General features: G+C 34.3%; 1 protein-coding gene across 5 annotated transcripts in view; it reads right to left on the reverse strand.

Annotated features, from left to right (window-relative positions):
• LOC145256407 (membrane-associated protein Hem-like) overlaps nucleotides 1-24064 on the reverse strand; it is a 195507-nt gene that overhangs the window by 49333 nt on the left and 122110 nt on the right. For all 5 annotated transcript variants that reach the window (XM_080115273.1, XM_080115271.1, XM_080115272.1 and 2 more), the window contains exons 21-26: nucleotides 23035-23166; nucleotides 21646-21761; nucleotides 20046-20151; nucleotides 18491-18627; nucleotides 17042-17139; nucleotides 2204-2297 (exon numbers count right to left, since the gene is read on the reverse strand). In XM_080115273.1, coding sequence (XP_079971399.1) covers nucleotides 2204-2297; nucleotides 17042-17139; nucleotides 18491-18627; nucleotides 20046-20151; nucleotides 21646-21761; nucleotides 23035-23166 — 683 coding nt within the window. The remainder of the gene's footprint in view (nucleotides 1-2203; nucleotides 2298-17041; nucleotides 17140-18490; nucleotides 18628-20045; nucleotides 20152-21645; nucleotides 21762-23034; nucleotides 23167-24064) is intronic.

Consider the following 24064-nt stretch of genomic DNA (forward strand, 5'->3'; position numbering starts at 1 on the left):
AAAGTGTTTTTAGGGACATAATATGGGGACAACCTCTCATTTGAAAATTTAAATTTTTCAGATTTGCAATTAATTTTATCTAAAATCATTAAGAAATATTATGTGAATTTCAATGTCTTCAGTTTCTTAAAATCCCTTAAATAATTAATAAAGATAATAAATAAGAGTAAGGATTATAGACATAATTTTAGTGTAATGATATTTTGATTTTAATCTTTGTAATGCGATATAACAGTGGTGCAAAACAATTCTGGGAATTAATTTTACCCATCCTGGGACGGGTATGCTTCCAATAAATAATAACAATGAAACTAATTAAACTGATATAGATTAAACTGTCTATATTAAGCAAAAAGTTATACAGTAACAAGAATCTTAACAAATACATGGCTTATATTTGATTATTAGACCACGTGTGTCAGTATTTGTAACATATGCTATTAAATATCTACTTATATATAAAAAGCACTTTGTGTGTGTGTGTTCCCTATGAACTCCAAAATAGCTGGTCGGATTTTTATGAAATTTCATACAAATGCGCTTTATATGTTTGGACGTGTTCTTATATAGGTTTTGTATTAGAATAACTTTGATAAGTATCAAAAGTTAATAATCGAAAAGATCTCATGAAAGAAGTAACAATCTGATTTTAATCAAAGTTAACACTTTTATACAGTCTAACATCACAAGTGCATTTGCACAAGCAGAAGAGCCTGTAAGGTTCTTTGATAAGACAGGAGCACGTTTCAAATGAATGCTTCTGTTTAGAGCATAATCGAACCACGGTACTTGAGTTTTGCCTTTTAAACTTTAATTCAAGTTTCGAACTAGAACAGGCAATAACTTGATTTGATTAATGAATGGGCGATTTCACCGATTTTGATGACAATAAAAGTATTACAAGTGTCGATCATTCGTTGATCTTAATTTAATCTGAAGCAATGTCGGGTCTCCCTACTAGTTTACTTCCAAAACTTTGTGTTATCATATGCTTGTCACCGTGCATACTTTTCATCTGTACATGAATATTTTAGATGGTGGGAGGAAGGGTGAATGATAAGAGAAGTGGTAAGAGGAATGGAAGGAGGTCAAAGAGAGAGAATAAGAGAGAGAGAGTTTATTATATCACAAGAGTTTCAAAATGTATTCATAAATATTTGAAATTTAGTAAGTATTTATAAAACTCTCCTTTCCCTTGCCATTATTTATGTTATTTTCTGACTCCAACTATTTCTATTAATCCTTCCAACATCTAAAACATTCAATGTACAAATGAAAAGTGACAAAATAACAGACTTATAATACAAAGATGCCTGTCAACCTTTTAATAAACGTAAGAAATTTTAATTTGTGAATTGAGGTTAAAATATGAAATTTTAAAATGTTTCAAAATTTATTAAAATTTTACAATTATTTTGTTGGGTTTAAATTTTATTAGAAATAAAAGTAAAAACTTTTACAGTGATTGACTTAAGTTTTTAAGGGAACAAAACTTTATTTTTATTATTTATAGCCTACATTAGTTGCACTGATTGCATACTCATAATAATTGAACCTGATTATGAAGTTAACATGTTCAAAAACATACTAGGAATATATACTTAAATAGTTACATTTATTTTCATTGTTTTTACTAAAGGAATAATGAGGCTATCGCAATATTATATGCAATTATTCCATTTAGAAAATAACCTTTTGTCATAAAAACATAGCTGCAATTTGCAGGAAAAGTTATTTTTAATTAAAAAAGATTTGACTTAAAACCTATTATTCTGTAAAAATTGTGTAAGTAAAAAGTCAATAAAAACATTATGACTTAACATTATATTATTGAATAAAAAAAATAAAGTATTATAAAAACAAGGATTTGTAAAGTTTTATTAAAATACTTGTAAAAAATGAACAAATCAAGTGAAATATAAGATACTGTAATTATCAATTCTTTTTAAAAGTATTGGTTTTAGATACAAAAAAAGGATTTTAGGTGAAGAGTATGTGATGAAGTGATAAGAAATAGTTTGATTAAAAAAGATGAAAATTTCAAATTTATTTACAAAATTATGTTTTTTTAAATTCTTTCTAAAAGGGAATGACAGAAATAAGATAAAGTGTAAAAATCAAAAGACAAACCAATGTTCATTTAAGACAAAAAAAGGTTTGAAGTTAGAATGTGTAAATATAAAATGATCAAACTAATACTCACTTTGTAGCTTGCGAAATAATTCCCTCATGGTGTCTGGCTTGTCAAAGCTTGTACGCAACAGTTGCAGAGTATCTTTATTAGCGATTACCAGTTTCTGTGAAGATAGAATAAAATCAGTTTTTTTTTCTCCCTTCAAATCAGACAAGGTAGAAGGAAAATAAGATTAAGAAAACAAATGTTCTTTTAAAACCGTTTAGAAGTATTTTTATTAAAAATAACATTAAAATATTCATAAAACCAAAAACATGGTTATCGAGGGTAGCAATCAAAATCTAATTCACCATTTCTTTCTGACCGACAGTATGGATTTAGGCAAGTCTGTTCTACCACAGATATCCTAACTGTAATCTCCGAACGTATATCCCATGCATTGGATAAGGCAGGGGAGGCTCGATCAGATGCCCTAGACATTACCTAAGGCCTTTGACAAGGTTTGACATAATGTCCTTCTCATGAAAATAAAATCATATGCTATTACTGGATGAATACTTAACACAAACAAATCCTTCTTAGATAAGAGAAAAATTCAGGTTGTCCTTGATGATTGTACATCTGAACAATATGATACGAATGCGGGTGTGCTACAAGAGTCATTCCTTGGACCTTTATTATTCCTGATATTCATAAACGACCACCCTAATCAAATTATCTCTAAGATAGGTATTGGATTGTGTAGTGGACTTTCAGTCAGCGTTTAAGTTGTGGATAACTTGACAAAGACTAAAGTTACCTCTCATGAAAGAGGAGAACTATTTATGGCACAATGGGAGATTCCATTGTGCACACATGGGCCAGTCTATTCTTTGGATTATGATTGGCTGAATCACCTGATTGGATATGCTTGTACATAAATAAAAACCCTCAGTCCAGCTCAATCTGGTGTCTGTCTTGTGCATAAGCTGGACCCTTGGTAAGTGTTGCTGCTATTATTATTATTATTGTTGTTGTTGTTATTGACTACTACAGTTCTTTTGATTATTCTACATCTCTCTGTTTTGGTGAGAATTGGATTACTGATACATTTATTTCAGTTAACAGATCACCTTCTGTAGTCATAATGGTGCCCCTCATTTGATCGCATGTGATATGGGCCATGAGTGTATTCATGGGAGCTTCTTGGTCTTCAAAACTTTTTATCACTGCCGGGCGATATTTCTTTGTCCGGCACACTGCTGAGAAATGGTTAAGTTTCCCACAAGTGTTGCACATTTGATTCCATGTCGGACATGTTAAATGGCGGGCACTTGTCCTTGGAGTACCGTGTTGGTGACTACCGCAACCTATGCAGGTTTGACAGGGTTCTTTATCAGCAATGTTATCGTTGTGAGTAGCAGTAGAGCTAGTGCGAATATTGCCTCTGCTAGTCCGTACAGCACTGTTTTTTTTTTTGCCTGCGATATATTGACATCCGGACTGTAGCTATGTCTGAGGTATCAGTCATTGCGGTTTGGTCCCGTAGTGCAGGCTCAAATGCCTCAGCATGACAAATATTTTGGTTGAGAGTTCTTAGCAAACCGGCTTTTGCCAGTAGATCGGTCTGAAGCGTATCATTCGATATCCCTTTGATAAATTGGTCCTTGATGTAAATGTCGGACAGGTCGTGATCGCAGTTGGGGCATGAGAAATTAGTCTATGGCCGTGGACCTAAGACGAACAAGGTATTGTTGGATGGGTTCATCTTCATGCTGTGATATAGATGCAAATGTCATCTGATGGACCATGGGATTTGATTTTTGAGTTATCAATGCTTCTGTCATTTCTAGCAGCTTGTTTGGGTTGGTGGTGAAGAACTTAGGGTACGTATTTATGATTGCATTTTGGATGGATTCATCAGCGCAACTGTATAACTGGATATTGGCCTGAGAAGTTGGCATGTCTGTTATTCTGGTAAATACTTCCCAATCAATCCGAAATTTTCTGAATTGTTGAGGGGTCATTTCGAGATGAAGTTGGGGAGGCCTGGCAGCTGGTGCCTTAGCATAGGTGGTCTGGGTAGCGGGCTCCTTGGCTTGTCGAAGGATAGACAGAGCTTCTCCCATTGTTGTGATTCCCAATTCTCTTAGCATGGCTCGATCCATTACTTGAAGGTTTTCTTTTCTCAGTTTTTCCTTCACAAAAGTTGCAGCGTAGCTCTTGGCGGAATTGGCAGCAATGCCTGCTTTGAGGAAATAGTCTTCCCAATCTTCTGTCTCGAATCCTGTTCGTAGCGCCATATTGGATTGTGTAGTGGACTTTTAGGTCAGCGTTCAAGTTGTGGATAACTTGGCAAAGACTAAAGTTAATATTTATTTTATTTGATAAAATAAAATTACACAAATAAAAATGTGGCACAAGGCCGAAAAAGGGGGGTGGGGGTTAATGTTGACCTAACTAACATAACGTTAACTTAACTAGACTCTTTCACCAAAATACCAGAATCACTCTGTGGACATCCTACTTAAACCCCGAAAGTTACAAATATATATACATGATGTGGGGGGGGTTGGGGATAAAAATCTTATTTACAAAATTGGATGAAAAATATACAATGCTAAAAGGTGGTTAGTAAAAAGAACCCCCTCACTACTAATTGTGGCGGATAAAAAGTTTTGCCAGTCGAAAAGATGTGGGTCCCACGAAAACTGACTTTATTCAAACACAACAAAAATGGCCCACATCTCTGGCAAAACAGTTTATCCGTCACCTAAGGGGCCGGGATTGGGGGTTATCGAACCAAAAGTGGGAGAAAAAAAAAAAAAAAAAAAAGGGGGACGCTGGGACAGGGAAAACCAAAAAAGGAGGTTGGGGCGATGATAGCATGCATACTCTAGCTAAGTTAAAAATCGAACAAAAATGCCTAACTAGCCTACTCTAGGAGGTCCGATGCATGTCTATGTTTGATCAAGTCACCCAAATTCCTTAAAAAACCTAAGCCACTCAAAAAAGAAATTCAAGATTAGCTCCATTCACTTTACACAATCGCGAAACTTTCACCCACCTGTCGTTGAAATTCACAGGAGTGAGTTTCACCTTCTCCAGCTAAATTCGCATTTTCAATCGATATTTGAAAATGAGGACAAGCTGGGGAGCAGTGAAGGTCTCACCTCCGTAAACCTCCTTCTGTCGCGTCGTCCAAATCACGCCTCTCATAACTGCTAGTAAACACAGAAAAACATAGCGTTCTTCTTTCTTCATGGTCGGTGCCCAGTTGCAGCACGGGGAAACCGACTCCAGCACAAAAAACCGCTCGCTCAGCATGCGAACCGTGAAGCCTTCAACTAACTCACACAACGGTCGAACAATGGCGCAGTGGAAGAAAGCATGATCAAGGTCTTCCTCCCATTCTCCGCATCGGACACAATTGGGTGTCTCCGTAAAACCCGCTGCGTAAAGTCTTTTGCCGACCCAGAGGGCATTTCGTATTACCAGCCAGGTGAGTGATGCCTCGTAATTATCGAAGCAGCTCGACCCAGGCGCCCAAGGCCATATTAAGCGGCGCTCCTCCTTCGTAAAACCGAACTCCTCAATCTTTTCGTCTCGAACGGATCCCCTCACTAAGGCCCGATATAGCGCCTTGCGAGACAACAGCTGGGTGTCAGAGAGGCTTTCTTGGACCCGTAGAAGAAATCTCAAGGCCTGCCGACACTCGCGATAGAAAGGGCACTCGTTTCGGAACAACTTGTGTGCCTCTCCTCTAGCCGAATGCACACTCTCCAAAGCCTGAAAGGCTTTCTTAGTGTCTTCTATCCAGAAGACACCGTTTCCCTCACTTGGTGTACACATTCGATCCAGGTATATCAGCCTAAGAGTGTGTCTACGTATTTGCACACTAGGCATACCCAGACCGCCTTCAGACGGATGCAGGTAACAGACCTCCCGAGTAACCATGGCTTGCTTTCCGCGCCATAAGAATGCAAAAAGAGCACGCACCAGATCAACTAGTGTGGTCTCCGGGAGTGGAAGTACTGATAGACGGTAAAGGATCAGGGGGTAGATATGAGAATTGCATACCTCCGCCCGACCCTTCAAAGACAGATTTCTCAAGGCCCACAAATGAGATGCGACCTTGACCGCTTCCAATACCTCCGACCAATTTTTCTCCAGCTGGAGACCGGGGCCAAACCAGACGCCGAGTAGCTTGCATGGCCCATCAGTCCAACCAAAGGGTCCCTGAAGGGGCATACCCCTCCAGGCACCGATACGTAAGCCAATAGACTTAACGTAGTTAATTATGGCCCCTGTGACCTTGGCATACCGACTTGTTTCTATGTCAACGACTCTAATCTCGGCACTGCTCGTTACAAGCACAGTCACGTCGTCAGCATAGGCGGTATACTTTACCGGGGTAGAGCCACCTGGCAAAGTAATCCCGCGAAGGACCGGATTCACCCGAAGCTGGCGCAAATATGGCTCAAGCGCCAGCACATATAACATTGGGGATAACGGACAACCTTGACGGATCGATCTTGTTAACATGAAGGGTTTCGACCTCACCCCATTCACTTCTACCATAGCACCAGGGTTGGCATACAAGAGGCAAATCCAAGAGCGAAACTGGGGACCAAACCCAGCCGAGCGAAGAACAGCCTCTAGGTAACGATGGTCTACTCTGTCGAATGCTTTGGACTGATCTAAGTTGATCAGCGCGGCTTCAGTGTCGACTTTTTCTACGATCAAGCGTATCGTGTGCAAATTGTCTTGAATCGTCCGGCCCTTAACAGAACAAGTCTGTTCGGGACTTATTAGACGGTGTAAGACAATCTGCAGACGATTTGCTAAGATCTTGGCCAAAATCTTTAACTCTGTGTTTAACATCGTTAAGGGCCGGAAATTACCTATCCCATCCCCTCCATTTTTATCTTTGCGTAACAATTTAATGATCCCCCTGGTAAAGTACTGAGGTATGCACCCGTTCCTAAACCAGGAGTTAAAAAGTACGGTCAGCAAAGGGATAAAAATGGGCGACAGCCTCAAATACACCTCGTAGGGCAGACCATCTATCCCAGGGGTCCTGTCTAGCCCGACCTGTTTCAAGGCCTCAATGACTTCTTCCTCTTTTATGCTACCTTCACACCTAGCTGCTTCGGTCGCCTCCAGGCGAGAAAAGTCGGCTAAATAGGTGTCAAACTGTTCAATAGTCAGACCGGGCTCCTTGGTAAAAAGTTCCTGAAAATGAGTCCGAAAACCCTCCAAGATTCCGTCGTTTGAAGTTACGGTTCGTCCGTCCGGCAATGTGACACTGGCGATGTGTCGATCTGCAGAACGTCGAAACTCCTCCGCACGCAATGACGCGGCCATGTTTGTTGCCTCGTTTGGCGCTCTTTTTAATCCAGCCCTAACTAATACTCCCTGGTCCTCCCTGTTATCCAAGGAGTCCAGTTCAGCCTTAACTACAGTATAGCTAGCACTATCCCCCTCCTCCACCGCCCTTTCTAATCTATCTTCTAGCGCCGCTTTCGCTGCTCTAGAACTACGTTTGAGCCGGCGACTAAAATCAGCAGCGAAGGACCTAATGACTTTTTTAAGGTTGCCCCACCACTTATTCCCGATGATAGCCCCCGTCAATTCCCTCTGTATTGTTAGTAGAAGCTGTTCCCGGAAGTCCTTCACATCGAACAACGACGTGTTGAACTTCCAGTAACTAGCCATCCTAGGTTTAACACTATCTAAGTTTACTCGAACCCGGACAAGCCTGTGGTCCGAATAAACTATACTATGAAAACTTGGACAGTCTAAAAGCCCTAAGTCGACTCTCCTAACTAAGAACCGATCGATGTAACTCGAAAGTTGCACCGAATCGGAGCCGCGTCTACCTGTCCAAGTCCATGCTAAATCCCCGGGTTTTTCGTTCCGAAATTTATCGACAAGATCAAACTTGTCGACAAAGTCTCGAAACGCTTTAGCATCCCGGTTCTGATTAGTATCCCTTCTGGTATTAACCCCGCGATCTAACTCGGGATCCAGGACCGCGTTCCAGTCTCCCGCTAAAACTAACCGTCGAGACGAATTCATGAAAGGCTCGATTCGCCGAAAAAAGGAAACTAGCTCAGCATGGTTATTGGGCGCATAAACCCCAATAAAACGAAATGCCACATCCTTTACGGTAACATCTAGAACGAGCAATCTTCCCTCTGGATCTGCATAAATAGGGTCACACGACGCATCAAGAGTGCGCTTAACTAGCCAGGTAACCCCCCTTGCATGGGTATCATAATGTGCTGAATAGAGCTGAAAGTCTCTAAGGAGCACACCCTGATAATCACTAGGAATGAAGTGAGTTTCCTGTATACAACAAATATCCACACCAAGGCGTTGAAGGTCGCGTGCAACTCGAAGTTTACGAGAGGCGTCCCTCAACCCTCGGACATTTAAACTAGCTAATCTTAAGGAAGCCATCTTGAGTTACTTAGGGTTGAGAAACCTAATCAAACATAGACGGTGTCAAGACACCGACAGCTGTCCCCAATGATCCAGTGGTCATCTCAGTGGTGATAGACCCGTCAGGGGACAGACCGCCGATGTCTAGGGGGAAGGTTAGTTTAACTGCCCTATAAAGTGAAGGATGGAGTTTGATGGGGACCCGTCCAACACATCGTTTTCTAATTTCGATTAAATCGTTGTCGTTGAAATAGGCTGCTGGAGGATAAAGGTTGAAAGCAGAGTTTGCTTCCTCCAGCATAGTCCATAGTCCTTTGGCCTCCTCGCGTTTCCTGACAACTGTTAGTATATGGTTTGTTTTAAAATTTTCAGGGTTAGTAATGTCTTTTTTTTGGTATGATTTGAAAGCGAGGAGGTTTCTGTATTCTTTCCTGCTATGGGACTTCATTATGTTCTCTACTTCCGCCGTGATCTTGCACACATCCTTCCCATTAAAGAAGGGTTGTTTTTTTTTTTCTTGATTCAGTCTCTACAGAGGGGCTTCTATGTCTTTTCTTATCTGAGGGGGGAGGAGGGGGCATGTCTGTTTTCATTGGAGAAGGGGGAGGGGTGTTCTTGGGCGTGTTGTTTGGCGAGCAGAATGGTGACGGTTTGGGGGTCTTTTTGGAGGGGGAACCTAGAGATGTCATTTTGGTGTCTCTATGGGGCAGAGAAGCTTTAGTAAGTTAGGGCTGGATTAAAAAGGGCTTTGCGAGGGATTTGCTTTTCTTTTGAGGTCGGTTTTTCAGGGAAAAGGGATTCAGGGAACTCTTTCTCCTCAGATTTTCTCCTTTTCTCATCAAGAGTCTCTTTTAGTTTAAGTAGGGTTTTGAATTTATTGCCCCCTGGGTCTTTACTTGTTCTAATTTCAATTTTCTCTTCTTTAGAGAGGGACTTAGCATAAGTCTTGGGTGGGGATTTTTTTGAAAGAGGGATGAGTGTCCAGTTGTCCTTTTTGGGGGATTGTTTCTCTGAATTAAAAGTCTTTTCAAACTCCTCAGGTGTGATTTCTTTTTTCTCTTCTGCTGGTGTCTGGGAATTGTCCTTAGGTTCTACATAACCTATTTTCCGGTCATTTGTAGGGATAATTTTTACAGCTGGCTTCCTTTTGGGGCATGTGTAAGTGAGATGGCCGACTTCCCCACATATCCAACATGCTGGTCTTCTGCCTGCGACCACGATTGGCAGCTTCTCTACACCAGCCTCCAGGTAGTATGGTATACGTAAAAATGCTTCTGCGTTAAGCAGAATGTCAAAAGTCCATACTCCATTATAATGGTCCTCCTCTATTCCGGTTATGTCCCCAAACTTAAGTAAGAAAGCGGCTAGGTATTCCCCGGGGACAGCACCAGGAACTTCAAAAATGGACACTGTAGTTCTTCGCCTTCCTAAGTATTCCATCCTCAGAACGTACTCATTGGTAATGATTTCTTTTTTTGTCATATCTATGCATTCGTCTTCCGTCTTAAAAAGAGCTGCCCATGTGTTGTATCCTTTACATTTTGTAATTCGCTCAGCTCTTAAACCTGCTGATGCAATTAATTTGGTGACAACATCTTTCGTTGATCTTATTAATTTTTTTGTTTTGCGGTCTATTACAAATAGAGAAATAGTCCTCTTAGCAAACTCCTGTAACCGCGGTTGTTCCAACTTAATACCAGTTTCTGTCGTAAATTCAACGCATTTCTTTGCGTCTTCGACAAATTTTACTATGTCAATTTTTACTTTTGGTGGCTTTGTCCATCCACCTGATGCCTCATCTTCCTTCACCTCAACCGTCGGCACACAGCTGGCAGATGCCATGGCCGGCGTATAACAAGAGGAGAGAAAGATAACAGTCCAAAAAAAAAAAAAAAAAAAAAAAAAAAGAGTCCGGTAATTGAAAAAGTGGTGCCGGGGGAAGAAGATAAGCAATAACAAATTTAACAAGGTGATAACAAAATATTAACAATATAAGCGCAGAATAACAATATACGAACCAACAAATTTTTAACCATGTAACTCGAACGATGAAGGCGTAGTCAGACAAAGACTAAAGTTACCTCTCATGAAAGAGGAGAACTATTTATGGCACAATGGGAGATTCCATTGTGCACACATGGGCCAGTCTATTCTTTGGATTATGATTGGCTGAATCACCTGATTGGATATGCTTGTACATAAATACAAGCCCTCAGTCCAGCTCAATCTGGTGTCAGTCTTGTGCATAAGCTGGACCCTTGGTAAGTGTTGCTGCTATTGTTATTATTGTTGTTGTTGTTATTGACTACTACAGTTCTTTTGATTATTCTACAGATAGGTATATTTGCTAATGACACTATGCTCTATAGCAGACTTGAAAGGAAAAACAAAAGAATAGAGATCTAAGGAAATGGCTAAAACTCTAGAGGAAGACCCGCAGTCTGTAGTGGAATGGGGCCGAATCTAGATGGAAAGTTCAATGACACCAAAACTAAGTTTTAATTACAAGAAACCTTCTCAACCACTGTCATGGCTAATGATACACTGCCTGAAAAGTTCCTAGAGTTAACAATCACAAACAAGAACTGAAACAAATGCATGAAGGTAATTGCGAAGGCTGCTGCAGGGAAAGTGGGCTCTCTCTACCGTGCTAGATTACTCATTTTAGCGGCAGTGTGATCACCATATTTTAGCGGTAGTGTGATCACCATATTTTAGCGGCTGTGTGATCACCATATTTTTATCTCAAAGATGATATCTATCAAAACAATTTTCTTGTATCTCTACAAAGCCACTATTCGCCTATGCATAGAATACTGTTGTCACATCTGAGCTGGTTCATCTGCCACCAGTCTCTAACTCCTAAAGAGTCATCAACTTAATAAGTCCCGTACTGTCGGCCAAACTCCAACCTACGTCTCATTGCTGAAATGTGTCCGTTTTACAACTACTTTAATGGTAAGTGCCCGGACAAGTTTAAAGCATTAATTTCCCTTCGACGTAAATACCCCCTACAAATTAAACAAGCAGCAAAATCCCACCCCTACACTGTAGAGATCCCTAAATGCCGTAAAGACTTTTACTCAAATAGTTTCTTTCAAACAGCTAGATTTTGAAATTTCCTCCCAGGCTTCTGCTTCCTTGTCTGTACTGACATGCAGAAGTTAAAATGTAATGTGAACAAACATCCCACTGCCCAACTCCCTACATAGTATCCCTGCAAATCTGATCCTAAATAGTAGGAATTATGACTTAGTGGAACTGTGCTTTGTTTAGGGTGAAAAAAAACAAAACAAAATAAAATAAGTAAAAAATTCACAATTCAACCAGATTTTATACAAATAAACTTCAGTCTCTGACTTGTCCACCAAGTTTCAGTCAGGAATATCCAAGAGTTTTTGTTTATCACCATTCACTGATAAGCACACCTGGATATGACATGTAAAATTGTTGATAACTGACATTTTTCTCTTGGGATGATTTTGATTTGGGCTGTGATGCCATTTCCCCACTTCTTCAGTTCAAGAGTAATCTGAAGATTGTTCTGGTAGATATCATCATTGAGATAATAATTTCAGATAAAAATATGGTGACCACACCGCTGATAAGATAAGGATGGTTGAATATTTCTGATCGATACTCGATGGACAAGCCAAGCATAGACTGAAGTTTATTTGTTGCAAATATGGTCGGACTACAGAAAGGATTGTGAATTTTATTAACATGGTATCTATTTATTATTTTAGTCCATAGGTGAAATGTTTTTTGATAATTCTTCTTTAATTTTGACAATCAGCATTTTAGATAATTTACTTTTTAGACTGAAAATGAATACAACCACAAATACATCTGGATTTATTTGGGAAAATTTTTACATTTGTAAATATATTGCTTCCATTCCATGCATTTCAACCATAATTTATGTACATTCTTAATAGACATGGTAAACAATGTTGATCAATGCAGACAATCAAAATTTGGTGGAAAAAACAGCTGCAGTTTCGCTGCTGACTGATAAGATTCTGATGAGAAAAGACAAGTTTTTGCAACAGAAACTTTGGAAAGTGTAGCAGATGGAAATGTGTGTGCAGATAGGGCACAACGCTTGAAATTAAATTAAAAAAAAATGATCCAACTCTGGCCTAAGAAATCTTCCACTCAAATTTATATATGCGATATATTTTTAATTTTCATTGTATACAAAATACTTGTTTGTTTTTCAAGACTGGGTGTATGCTTTGTTTTTCCCCCAATAATAAAATCTAAAAAAATCTTTTTAAAAACCCTAATATATGACCAAAATATCACAAAACAAAAACCAAAAAAAATCTTTGCATTCCTATGATTAAATGATGCCACTTTTTTTTTCTATTCTTAAATTGAGCAACATTTAATAAAGATTTTTGTTTGTTTCCCATATTTTTCATCATGAATAATTTTCTTTCAGTTGGAATTGATTCCTAAGGCAATAAATTTATTCTGAATATGAAGCCATTCTTGTCATATATGTGGAAATACTGGGAATACTAACTTCAAACTTCATATTTTTTATTCAACTTGATTTTTCTCTTAAAAGAAGGATCTAAAAATTTCTAACGTCAAGCATTTATTTTCTGATTGAGAATGAAGACATTTTCTTTGTTATATACAAGATTTTTTTTTTATTTCATTTTACTTTAAAGTCTCAGAAAGGAACATTCCTAAGGCTAACACTTGATCTGTATACGAATTTAAAATTTTCTTTGACTGCTTAAATATTGTAAAGTAAAGAGTTAGTAAAGAAGTGAAAAACATTAAACCTTCTCTCCTCAATTGATTAGTTAACTATTGCATTATTGCATTAGCAATACACATGAAAAAATTGAAATGGCTTAACATATTTCAATAATGGCATACATAGAAAGAGCTTGATAAGCTAAGAAAGACTCTTTAAATTTTTAAAATCCAATTAAAATTAAGGAAGTTATGACTATTTTTGTGCCTCACACGTTTGGATATTTTCCCCTCTTTAAGACCATATGTGTTTCGCCACATTTTTTACACTACTTTTTCAGTAAAAATGCTATATCTTTGTTAAAACACAAGATTAATTAATGAAATTTACTATGTAAGTGTATTTCTGTGCAAGGAACCAGAATATACTACTGAAAATCTCCAGAAATTAATTGTTTCCAAATAATCTGCAATAAATGCACATAAATATGCTGCGATTCCTTAAAAATGTTGTGTATCCATTAAAAGAAAAGTTAGAGAACGCAAAGTTGAATTGTAATGCATTTTATGTACAAAAAAATGAAATCTAAATCAAGGACTGTTTAAAAATGAATATATTGCAATATTTCTTTGGTATTATTGTAGATTAATACCTTTTGTTACCCCTCCCCAAAATATGTGATTCTATCTTTAGACAATTACGTGAGAACACTTTGAAAAACTTTTATGAGAGATAAACAAGACTTATTTTGGAATTTAATGTAAAATGATTTCCTATCTTAAACCATTCCAGCGTTTTGGGGCAGTTAACCCATTTTTTTTCTATGGTAAATAAATCCTGGGAGTCTTTTTTTTTTTTTCTAAAAGGTGATTATGTGTGGTCTTAAGAGGGTCTTTATGCCATTATGAGAAGGTGGGGAGGTTGCCACTCTGACTTTGGGCTAAACGAAATTATGTGTGAACATCCTGAAGACTTAATAGAAACAAAATAAAAATAATTTTAGAATTTAGAGCGGAGGTTAATTACACATAAGTTTAATGTTAAATAATTTACCATTTTGAGACCATTCCAGTGTTTTCTGACAGTTGACAAATTTTTTTATGGGAGATTTATCATGTGCACTTTTCTTTAAGTCTTCTTTTTGACGCTTATATGTAGCTTACCGAGGAATTTTGTTTGGTGAGGAGCTCTGCCACTCGGACTTAGCATTGTTGTTAAGGCTAAGGTTTTAGGAGGAGGCTTGTTACTTGTACCTAGGGTTAGATGTAAGATTAAGAGAGTTTTTTTTTTTGTTAAGAGAGTGTTTGACATCTATTGTGAAACTTTACAAGAATTACAACAAACAGTCAAAAATAAATGTTATTTAAAACAAGTGACATTACTAACAGAAAACGTGACCTTTGGTAAAGTACAAAGTATTTTTTGTCCCACCTATTTAAATATTAAAAACAAAAACGAAAAAAAAATTTATTGCTGAAAATGGAGAAGCCATTTTTTTGGGCACCTGTCATTAAAATCAGGAAGAAATCAGTATTTTAAACTATGGCCAAATAACAAAAAAATTAAACTAGATATTAATTACTTGTGGAAAGAACTAAAAAAGTAAATAAAGTGAAAGAGAAAACCATAATTGATTAATTGGAAATGTTTGGATTTAATTAATGAAAACAGGAAGTTTTTCATGAAATGTATTTTTATTAAAAACAGAAAATGAAAATGACATATTTATAATTGCTTAAACTGAGCGAGCACCATTTGAAAACCAAAATATTTATTGTATAAAAATGTATGAAAATATAATTGTAAATGCATTTATTGAAAAGTCTTTAAGAAAATACAATTTTAAAACATTTTTGTAATTTTTTTGTTATTTATTTCCTATTTCGCTCATTGTTTAAAATACTGATTTCTCCCTCTGATTTTAGTGACAGGTGCCTGAAGAAATGGCGTCTCCATTTTCGGCGATAAACTGTAGAAGTACCAAAAAACGTTTTACCAAAGTTGAAAAAATTATTCAAATTTTGAATGAACTTGATTTTTATTTTTAATTACAATTAATGTCTTTTTCTACTGTTCTTATTCCTTAACTGAGCACCTCCGACAAATTTTGCTTTTTTTTAAATTTTATTTATTCTTAATAATCGGGTAGATTAATTTCCATTCAATAATAATCGGTTGAAAACAACACAAAAAAAATATAAAAGGTTGTACCACTTGTACACATGAACCAAAAACAAAATATTTCACATCTTCTGTTGTTCACAGCGAAACACAATATTTTTAAAACTTGACTACTATCCAAATTTAAAAAAAATATCTATATGGTTGATAAAAAATAGCTCTAAACATGTAATAAATTTTTTTTATAAGCAGAATTTCAATTTAAAAAAAAAGTTGATCTGGAATAAAAATCAACAACAACAAAAAAATAAAAACATCTGCTTACGCCATGCTATCGCTGCTTACTTCAAACTAAAAAAGATTTTTTCCCTGATATCATGTTTTTAAATTGCTACGGACCACAAGACAAAACAATAAACTATTATTTTTTTCAATGGATAAACATAATAAAAATATTGTTTTATTTAAAAGTGGGTGTCCGAAGAAATTTTTCAAAATTTTCCAAACTTGTCATGCTGAAATCTTTTTTTAACACAAAAAAAAAACAAAAAAAAAAACGAGTGGTCAAATATATTTTAGACACTGGAAAATATTAAAATTGACATTCCTTCTGGCTAGTTTCCAAATTTCATAAAAAATTATTACGCGGTACGAGTGTTTACAAATCAGAGGGGGGGGGGCGTTACAAAATCTTACCAAAAACGTTGTTTTATGATATTAGCATTTTTATCATTTTATTTACTTAAAACTTTTTGATATAATTTACATTATTATTTATTAATTCATTTGAAAGTATATTCATTTTCGAACAAAAGGGTGGTATTTTGAAAACTTAAAGTGCTTTGGTTTTTAAAATAGGACTATTTTAGCAGAAATCCCTTGAAATCTGTGATTATCCAAAGTGTTTTATCATCCATGTGTATTGCTAATTGTATATGTTTCTTGTAGTTTCTTGGTCTTACTGGATTCCAAAATAAAAATTCATCTAGTCTATTGGAGTATCTAGTTTAGAAGGTACACTATTCCGTGTATAATTCAGTGTATAAATAATCGTATTGAGATCTTATTTGAGCTTTGAAGATTATGTTATTTTGAATGTTTGGTCAGGGTTTACTTGTAAGGTACAGTATCCTTGTGTCAAGTTGTCTTGACAAATTATTGTACAGAAAGATAAAGACATTTGAGGACGGTGCCTAGTAACTAATTCAAACTGTCATAGGCATGTCTCTGGTCAATGGCTGATCTCAAAGCAATAGCCTATTTAGAATCAGCAGATATTGTAACCTGGTTTTAACTTATGAAAAATATTTTTTCTATTATAAACAATGTAGAATGAAGAATTTGTTTATTATTGTTTAATTGCACTTTATTTTTTACGATCTTTTAATACTGGGAAACATTTTTCTAAACAAATATTTTACTTTGGTAAATGAATTGTTAGAAAAACAGGAGTTTCACAATTTCAGTCAGAAATGAATAGAATTAAAGGATTCATACCGTGGCCAAGTTTTATCAGTTATGTTCGCCATATTTTCTTATCCAGAAAACACTAGGTAAATAGTGTATTAGTAGAAGAAATAGAAAATATTTCACTTTTTCAATTTATTTTAATGAATATAAAGAGTGATAGATTAGAAAGAAATTACCTTCAGTTCATCAACTTGGTTGGCCACATGAATCATCAAACGTTCAGACATATACTTCATTCCATAGGGACCAATTAGTTCTGCAAGTGCTTTTAACTCTACAAAAACAGAAAAGGTTCAAAGAAATTCAACACAAACAATAAAACACCAAATACACATTATTCACAGTAATTATGTTTGTAGCTACACAGTGCATTTCAGGATAATTTTTACACTAAAAAAAAAAAAAAAAAATGTATTCTTCGAATTCAAAATGCCTCTTTTATAGGATCTTTTGCTGAATACAATACCTTCAGCGTCATTCGCAAGAAACCTAATCCTGATAATCAGCTCATCCTTACTTTTGTAGGTGATATGATTGGTGTCTTTCTCAACTGTGACCATGGAATTGCAATCAGCTGAATTGAGAGGGGAGGGGAGATGTTAAGGCTGATAAAATTGTGGAAGTTCTCAAATTACCACTTACAAATTTTCCTACAGTTGTTATACTGAGTGGAGTTCTCCTGTCATACTTATGGCCTTTCTGCAGCTATTCTCTTCACCTAGCACTTGACAACAGTGGACAGCAATTCCGTATAATCATCCAAATTGTGTGGTGGCATGACATGGTTTTGGAGTGTGTTCCCATCAAAAACTATCAGTTTGGGTGAACTTGACCTGCAAACAAGCCATCTGTTATTTTACAGGTTTTGAAACTAATCCTGGCAGAAGTTTTTGTCTGAGAAGAACCAGAGCATTCATGATTCTCCTGGGTATTTGATCTTCCTAAAGAGTTTCTTTACTTTCATGAGGCAGTTCTCTTGGGATTTGTTGATGATTAGTTGAATCTTGCATCTTTTGTATGAGGAGTAGCAAAGCTCCTCATTCAAAGCTTTCTCCAAAGTTTCCATCCTAATGCTCCAGTGTATAACCATATAGTTGGCATTGTCTTGCTGCACCTGTTTTTTTTTTTGTTTTTTTTTTTTTAGCTTAGAGGAATTTTGTTGTGTTGATACAGTCAGAACAACTGCATGACAGTAGAGAGAAACAGTTATCCATTGCACTTAACTGCTATTAAATATTTCAAATGATTTTAAAATATAAAAGATTTTATCCGTAGATATATCTTTTTTTTTTAATTTTAAAATAAAACATTTTCTCATCACAAGGAAAGAGATATTTTGTGTGTGTATAGGGATAAAGGTTGAGGTAGATTTTGCTTCTTAAAAAGTTACTTTTCGTATAACACAAGTTTTTTTTTATTATTTTATGTTCTGTCTTCTTGAAGAGATACTTTACAAAGAAAAGAAACTCTGTTGCAATCTTTTTTTTTTTAAAGAAAAAATTAAATGTAGCCCTCCATAAAAGTTAAATAAAATTAGTATTATTTATAAAATAAAAGGAATCAAGCATCTTTATAAAATGATAAAAATTTTATAGTTTGGTTTGTTTTCAAAACTTGTCACTGACCTGTCAAATCTGCATATTCCTCAGCGATGAAAGGTACTTGGCCTTCAGTGATCAAACTTACAAATGCCTTCTGGTTTGGTGAGTATACAATCTGACTGTTATTGCAAGTAACTTTCCACATCAAAACTTCCAGATACCTGACAAAAATCAAATCGACACATATTTTAAAGACATTTCTAGTGTCATAAATCAGCTCGATTAGAAGTATTAAATAAATAGTTGTTAATATAACAATTGCAATATCATTCCTTAATCTGAAAATTCTAAAATTTTAATTACAAATAAATATTTATGTATAATGATTTTTTAGATTTTCAGATTTGATAGTATAAAACATTTGTATAAAATAAATTTATCAAAATTTTTTAACATGTATTTTATTTCTTAAAGTACTTAAAAAAAAAAAAATCCAATTAGGAAAGATATACAATCAGGAAATTTTTTTAGACATTATTTTTGCATGATGATACATTAGTCCTCCTGCGGAGGAAGTCATAGTATCCAAACATCTGTTGCTCTAGAAACTGGCGGTATAGACGTTTAATCATTACATAATTGTATCATTTATACATGTGCAATAAAAATCTTATTTACATGTCCTTGAATCGTACAAAAGTTTCACACCTTTTTTATTTATAACACAATCCTTTGCATTATTGTTATACTCTGCAAAATCTTTCAAGCTGCATAGATTAGGCTGTGGGTTAGGATTGACAAGCCAATATATATGCATTAGCTTGATGCTCGGCGTTCAGTCGTACAGTACGCTTTAACATGATATTTTAATTTATGCAGATTGTGTACGCATTATGGAATCAATCCTCTTTTTAATATTATATATTACAAGGAATAATTTGCCCGGTGCATTAATTTGCAAAAAAATAATGATAATGTTGTTCATCAAATTCCATCTGCATTTCTTTACAATATGTCAGCTGATATTTGGGCTCGATCTTAAGTCTTTCTCTTATAGGTAAAAAATTTTACAGGGGAGTATTTTATGTTACACTGGTGGGCAACTGTAACCGAAATTTTTTTTTATCTATGAGAGAAGAAAGACTATTTTTAAGAATGGATTTTTTTTATTTTAAACACTTATGAATTTCTGTACAAAACATATCTAAGAACACTGGCAGAAATATAAATTATCTTTGCGTGAAATTTGCAAAAGACAAGCTCAGCTGTTTCGGAACCTATGAGAAAGGAACACACACACACAAAGTAACTTTTATATAATAGTAGGTATATTATATATATATATATGATACATACAATTTTATGAACACGTAGATAATTTGGTTGTTTATATACACGTTTTCTGGTCCATTATATACATGAGTATGTAATATATACATTTTTGGTGCCTGTTACATACACACACACGTATATAACTTATATACGTTTTGGTGCTGTTTTACACACACATTTTCTGTAACACCATTCTTGTTAGTTTTCAGGCAACTTATATATTTGTAAAAATCTATCTAATAAAACAAAATCTGAAATACTGAAAACTTTTTAATTTAAAAATTATTTTCACGTATAAATTACTTACCAGACTGTATAATTAAAGGTAATTGTCTTCTCACCACTGAATCCATCTGATGGCTGAGTTTGTTGGGGTAGAACATTATTGAAAACCCGAGCAATGTCAATGGAAACTGGAAAAAAATATTGGATGAATAATTAAGACTGTTTAAAAAAAAAAAAAAAAAAAATTGATTCCTTTAGCTTAAAAATAGAATTGAAATAAAACCTTAAGAAACCATGTCAGATTTTAGAGAATTTATTTTAGCTATACTTGGTGGATTCTTCAGACCACAACTAATTTATTATTATGAAATGAATATTGATCTGGGGCTTTGAAAATCATATCCAAATCAGCATCTGTGGTGTGTGTGCATGTGGTTTTCATTGAATCATTTTTAGATTTTTCTATTTTCATTTCCTTTCATCTTTTAAGAATCACATTTCTATCACTTGAGAATGAAATAATGGAAATGTGTGAAAAAGTTTGAACTTCTTCATAAACTATGTGGGGCTGCACATTTAAACTCACTCAGCATACATATCAATGACTTTGATAACACTAAAGTCAGAATATATATATATATATATATATATATATATATAAAAGAAAAGATGGCAGTCCAAAGTAGATGACGATTAAAACACTCCTATAACTAGAAATGGGCTTGATTTGGTTCTTTCTAGATTTTATCTGTTACTCGTATTATTTCAATTCATCATATTACTGTTCTCATCTTGAGTGTGATTTTTACACTGTTTTAGTTGATGTAACTTCCGACTTTCTTCAGATGTATCGCATTGAATTCGGAAATCGGCATAGAATTTCAAACAGAACTCTTTTACTTCACAAGGGTAGCATGCTCTCTTTCCATAAGCCATGACTGGATAGAAGTCCTAAGTGAGGATTGAACCTTCCACCTTCAGGAGAAAGTCGCTTTGCAATTTAATTTTTTCATGTACTCTAACCACTGTGCCACGGATTCTTACAATTATAATATACATTTTAGGAGCCTTAAAAACTACTTTTATTTCTAAATGTAAATATCACTGTTTATTACTACTTATTATTACTATATAAAATCTCATTCTTACTGTTGTTTCATTGGGGGATCAAAAGATTAGACCATTCCTATAACTACTAGTTCCCTGTTGATTGTGATGAAAAAGTTGGTCCTGTGCAGTTCTAGCAATAAACTTTCAGACACCTTTTGCAAGGTCAGAGTGCCCCTCTCCCTTTTGGGTCGCCGACTTTTCAATCCCTGTGTCACATTTCTCACTAAATGTGTGGATATGAATGAATGAATGAAAAAGAGAGAGAGAGAGAGAGAGAGAGAGAGAGAGAGTTTTTTTTAAGTATTATAATCCCATTTTTTTGGAAACTTTTTTATCCATGCTTTGATGAAAGAACAATTAGTGATAAGAGTTTAAATAAATGAAATAAAATCATAATTCCTTTCTTTAGAATATACAGAATTACAGTTAACCATTTCTTAAAGTATTTATAATAAACAATATAAATTGTGGCATGAACAGACATGAACTTTTGACTTATACATAATGAGAATAAGAAAGAAGAAATAAAAAATAGTGGAAAAGAAACGAAAAAAAATGTTTCAGCCTCTCACCATAGTTCTCGATGCTCTGTAGGACATTCATCATAGCACGTACTCCGCTCAGTAACTCTGAGGGCTTAGCAATTTCATTGGTTTCAGGATTGTACATCATCATACCTACCAAAGCTCTGGAAAGGAAAATAATATATATATGTGTGTGTGCATATGTACAACAACTAGAATGGCACAAAGTACAGTGAATATTTCCAATTATCAACAATTACATTTAAGGGAGATAATAAAATTAAAAAACAGTATCCATTAAAGAAAGCAAAAACTTAAAAATTATTTAAATATTGTTGTTAGATTAGAACCCTGGTTGCGCAAAACATGAGTCAGCCAGTATAAAATAATTTCTAAAAGATGTGTTAAATATTTTAACAAAAAACAAAAAAAAACAAAAAACATAAATGGTGTAAAGTTTATTTTAGATGATGTTTGATTGAAACACCATTCTAGATAAATATAATCTACTTTAGTTTATAAACAAGTCAATGGTGAAGTTTATTAATAGCTGGTATTGTGAAATAAACAAAACATTTTTGGTTTTGTTTGAAATTGAATAAAATAATTTTATAAATATTTTTGATTTCTTAATAAAAACTATTCAATAAATTTCACTTTTATGTTTATTACATTTATGTTTAAGCACACAACTTTTTTTATAAATGAAAAAAAGTTTCGCTGGTTAAGATGTATTATGAGTAAATAAATTAAAACTTGAAAGATTTTGCATTATTTTCCATATTTCTAAATTGTTTAAATTTATTAAATAAATATGTAACCCATTTGCTCTTAATATTTTATCTATTGATGGTTTTACATACTTAGCATTATTAATATTAACTACAGCTGAATCCACATCTACTGGATGCATTTTAATTAGTTATGTTTGCTTCGTTTAAATATATCATGCATCTTAATATATGTATATTCATAAAAAGGTAAATACTAAAGTAGGAGTCTGTAAAATCTGATATACTTTTTTCTCATAAAACAAGTTATTAAAAAAGTTGATTTCATTTTGTAAAAAAGTATGTAAATTTATTGAATCAGAAAATGATTCAATTTAATAAAACTGAAACTTTTCATTAATGAAAATGCTATTTGATATTTATAAATGGGATTATTATTAATTTTATAAGTTTAAGTACTTATTAAAACAAAAATCATAAATACAAAAACAATGAAAAGAGTGTGCCATTATTTTTGACACCATGTTGATATAAATTTTTATATAATATACAAGTAACACCAGGTAGTCCTGTTGGTTTGAATAAATCAAGGCTTGTGCAAAATTTTCTGTTGTTGAAATGAAACAAAAATCTGATAGAAATTAGTAATTTTAAATTCTTTTGATATCGCCATGATTGGAATTGAAGAGAAACAAATGCTACTTACTTGTTAAACCGAGTTTCCAACAGTTGTAAGAAAAATTCTCTAGGAACAAAGCCATGGTCACGGACTTGAATCACATTGCAATAATTGAGAGCAAAGCACAATTCTGTCAGTGCCATATGCAATTTATCCATTCTGGAAGAGACAGACAGAAAATAGATGTAAAACTTTTCATAATGTTTTAGATTTCAGACAGAAAATAAGTTGGAAAGTTGATCACACTTTTAGTAAATGTTTAAAATTATTAATGGAAATTGAAGCCGGCAAAATTGCATTGAAATCTTTAATAATAATAATTAATACATCTCCACATTGTGTATTAAACTTTTTTAGGTTAATATTCTGTGGATGACAGAAAAATTGGGTACTTTCCTAATGTATGGTTGCCTATTGTTTACAGTGAAATAGGTTTGGACAGTTTTATTCTTAGATAACCTTTTATTTTTTTTTTTTTTACTGAAAACTAATTTTTAGTTGTAATAAAAAAAAAAATATTAAAAATATGCAATAATACACAAAAAAAAAATCGATTTGGAAAGAATAAATGGCAGATTACCATTAAAAAAAAAAAAAAAAAAAAAAAAAAAAAAGAAAGGAGCAATTTTATTTCTAGTGAAAACCAATCAGGTTAGCAAGTTGCAATCAGATAAGAAAAACAGTAAATTTTTTCAATTTTTATTTTACTTTTATTTTTAAATTATATACTTTAGAGTTTATTTTTTTACAGTTAAATTTATGCCTATTTGCTCATTAAGTAACAAATGCAAGAGAGGAGGAAAGTATGAGGAGAAAGTGAATACTTATTAAACATTAACTCTTTTGCTCTCTCTTTGCTATGTAGTAGTGAACATTTTTTGCTTGGCTTATTTCAGCAAGTTAAATAGGATTTCTTAAAAGTTGACACCAAATTTAGCCAATATTGAATGGCTAACAAAAATCTCTTCTGAGGTGGTACAAGTCATCAACTGTTACAATCAAACTAATCTCAATGGAAAACATTCAGAGTGAACTCTAATTTAGTCGGATGAAATGC

The sequence above is a fragment of the Euprymna scolopes genome, chromosome 32, assembly GCF_053919585.1.
Source record: "Euprymna scolopes isolate OS-2025 chromosome 32, ASM5391958v1, whole genome shotgun sequence".
Taxonomy (NCBI): Eukaryota; Metazoa; Mollusca; class Cephalopoda; order Sepiida; family Sepiolidae; genus Euprymna; species Euprymna scolopes.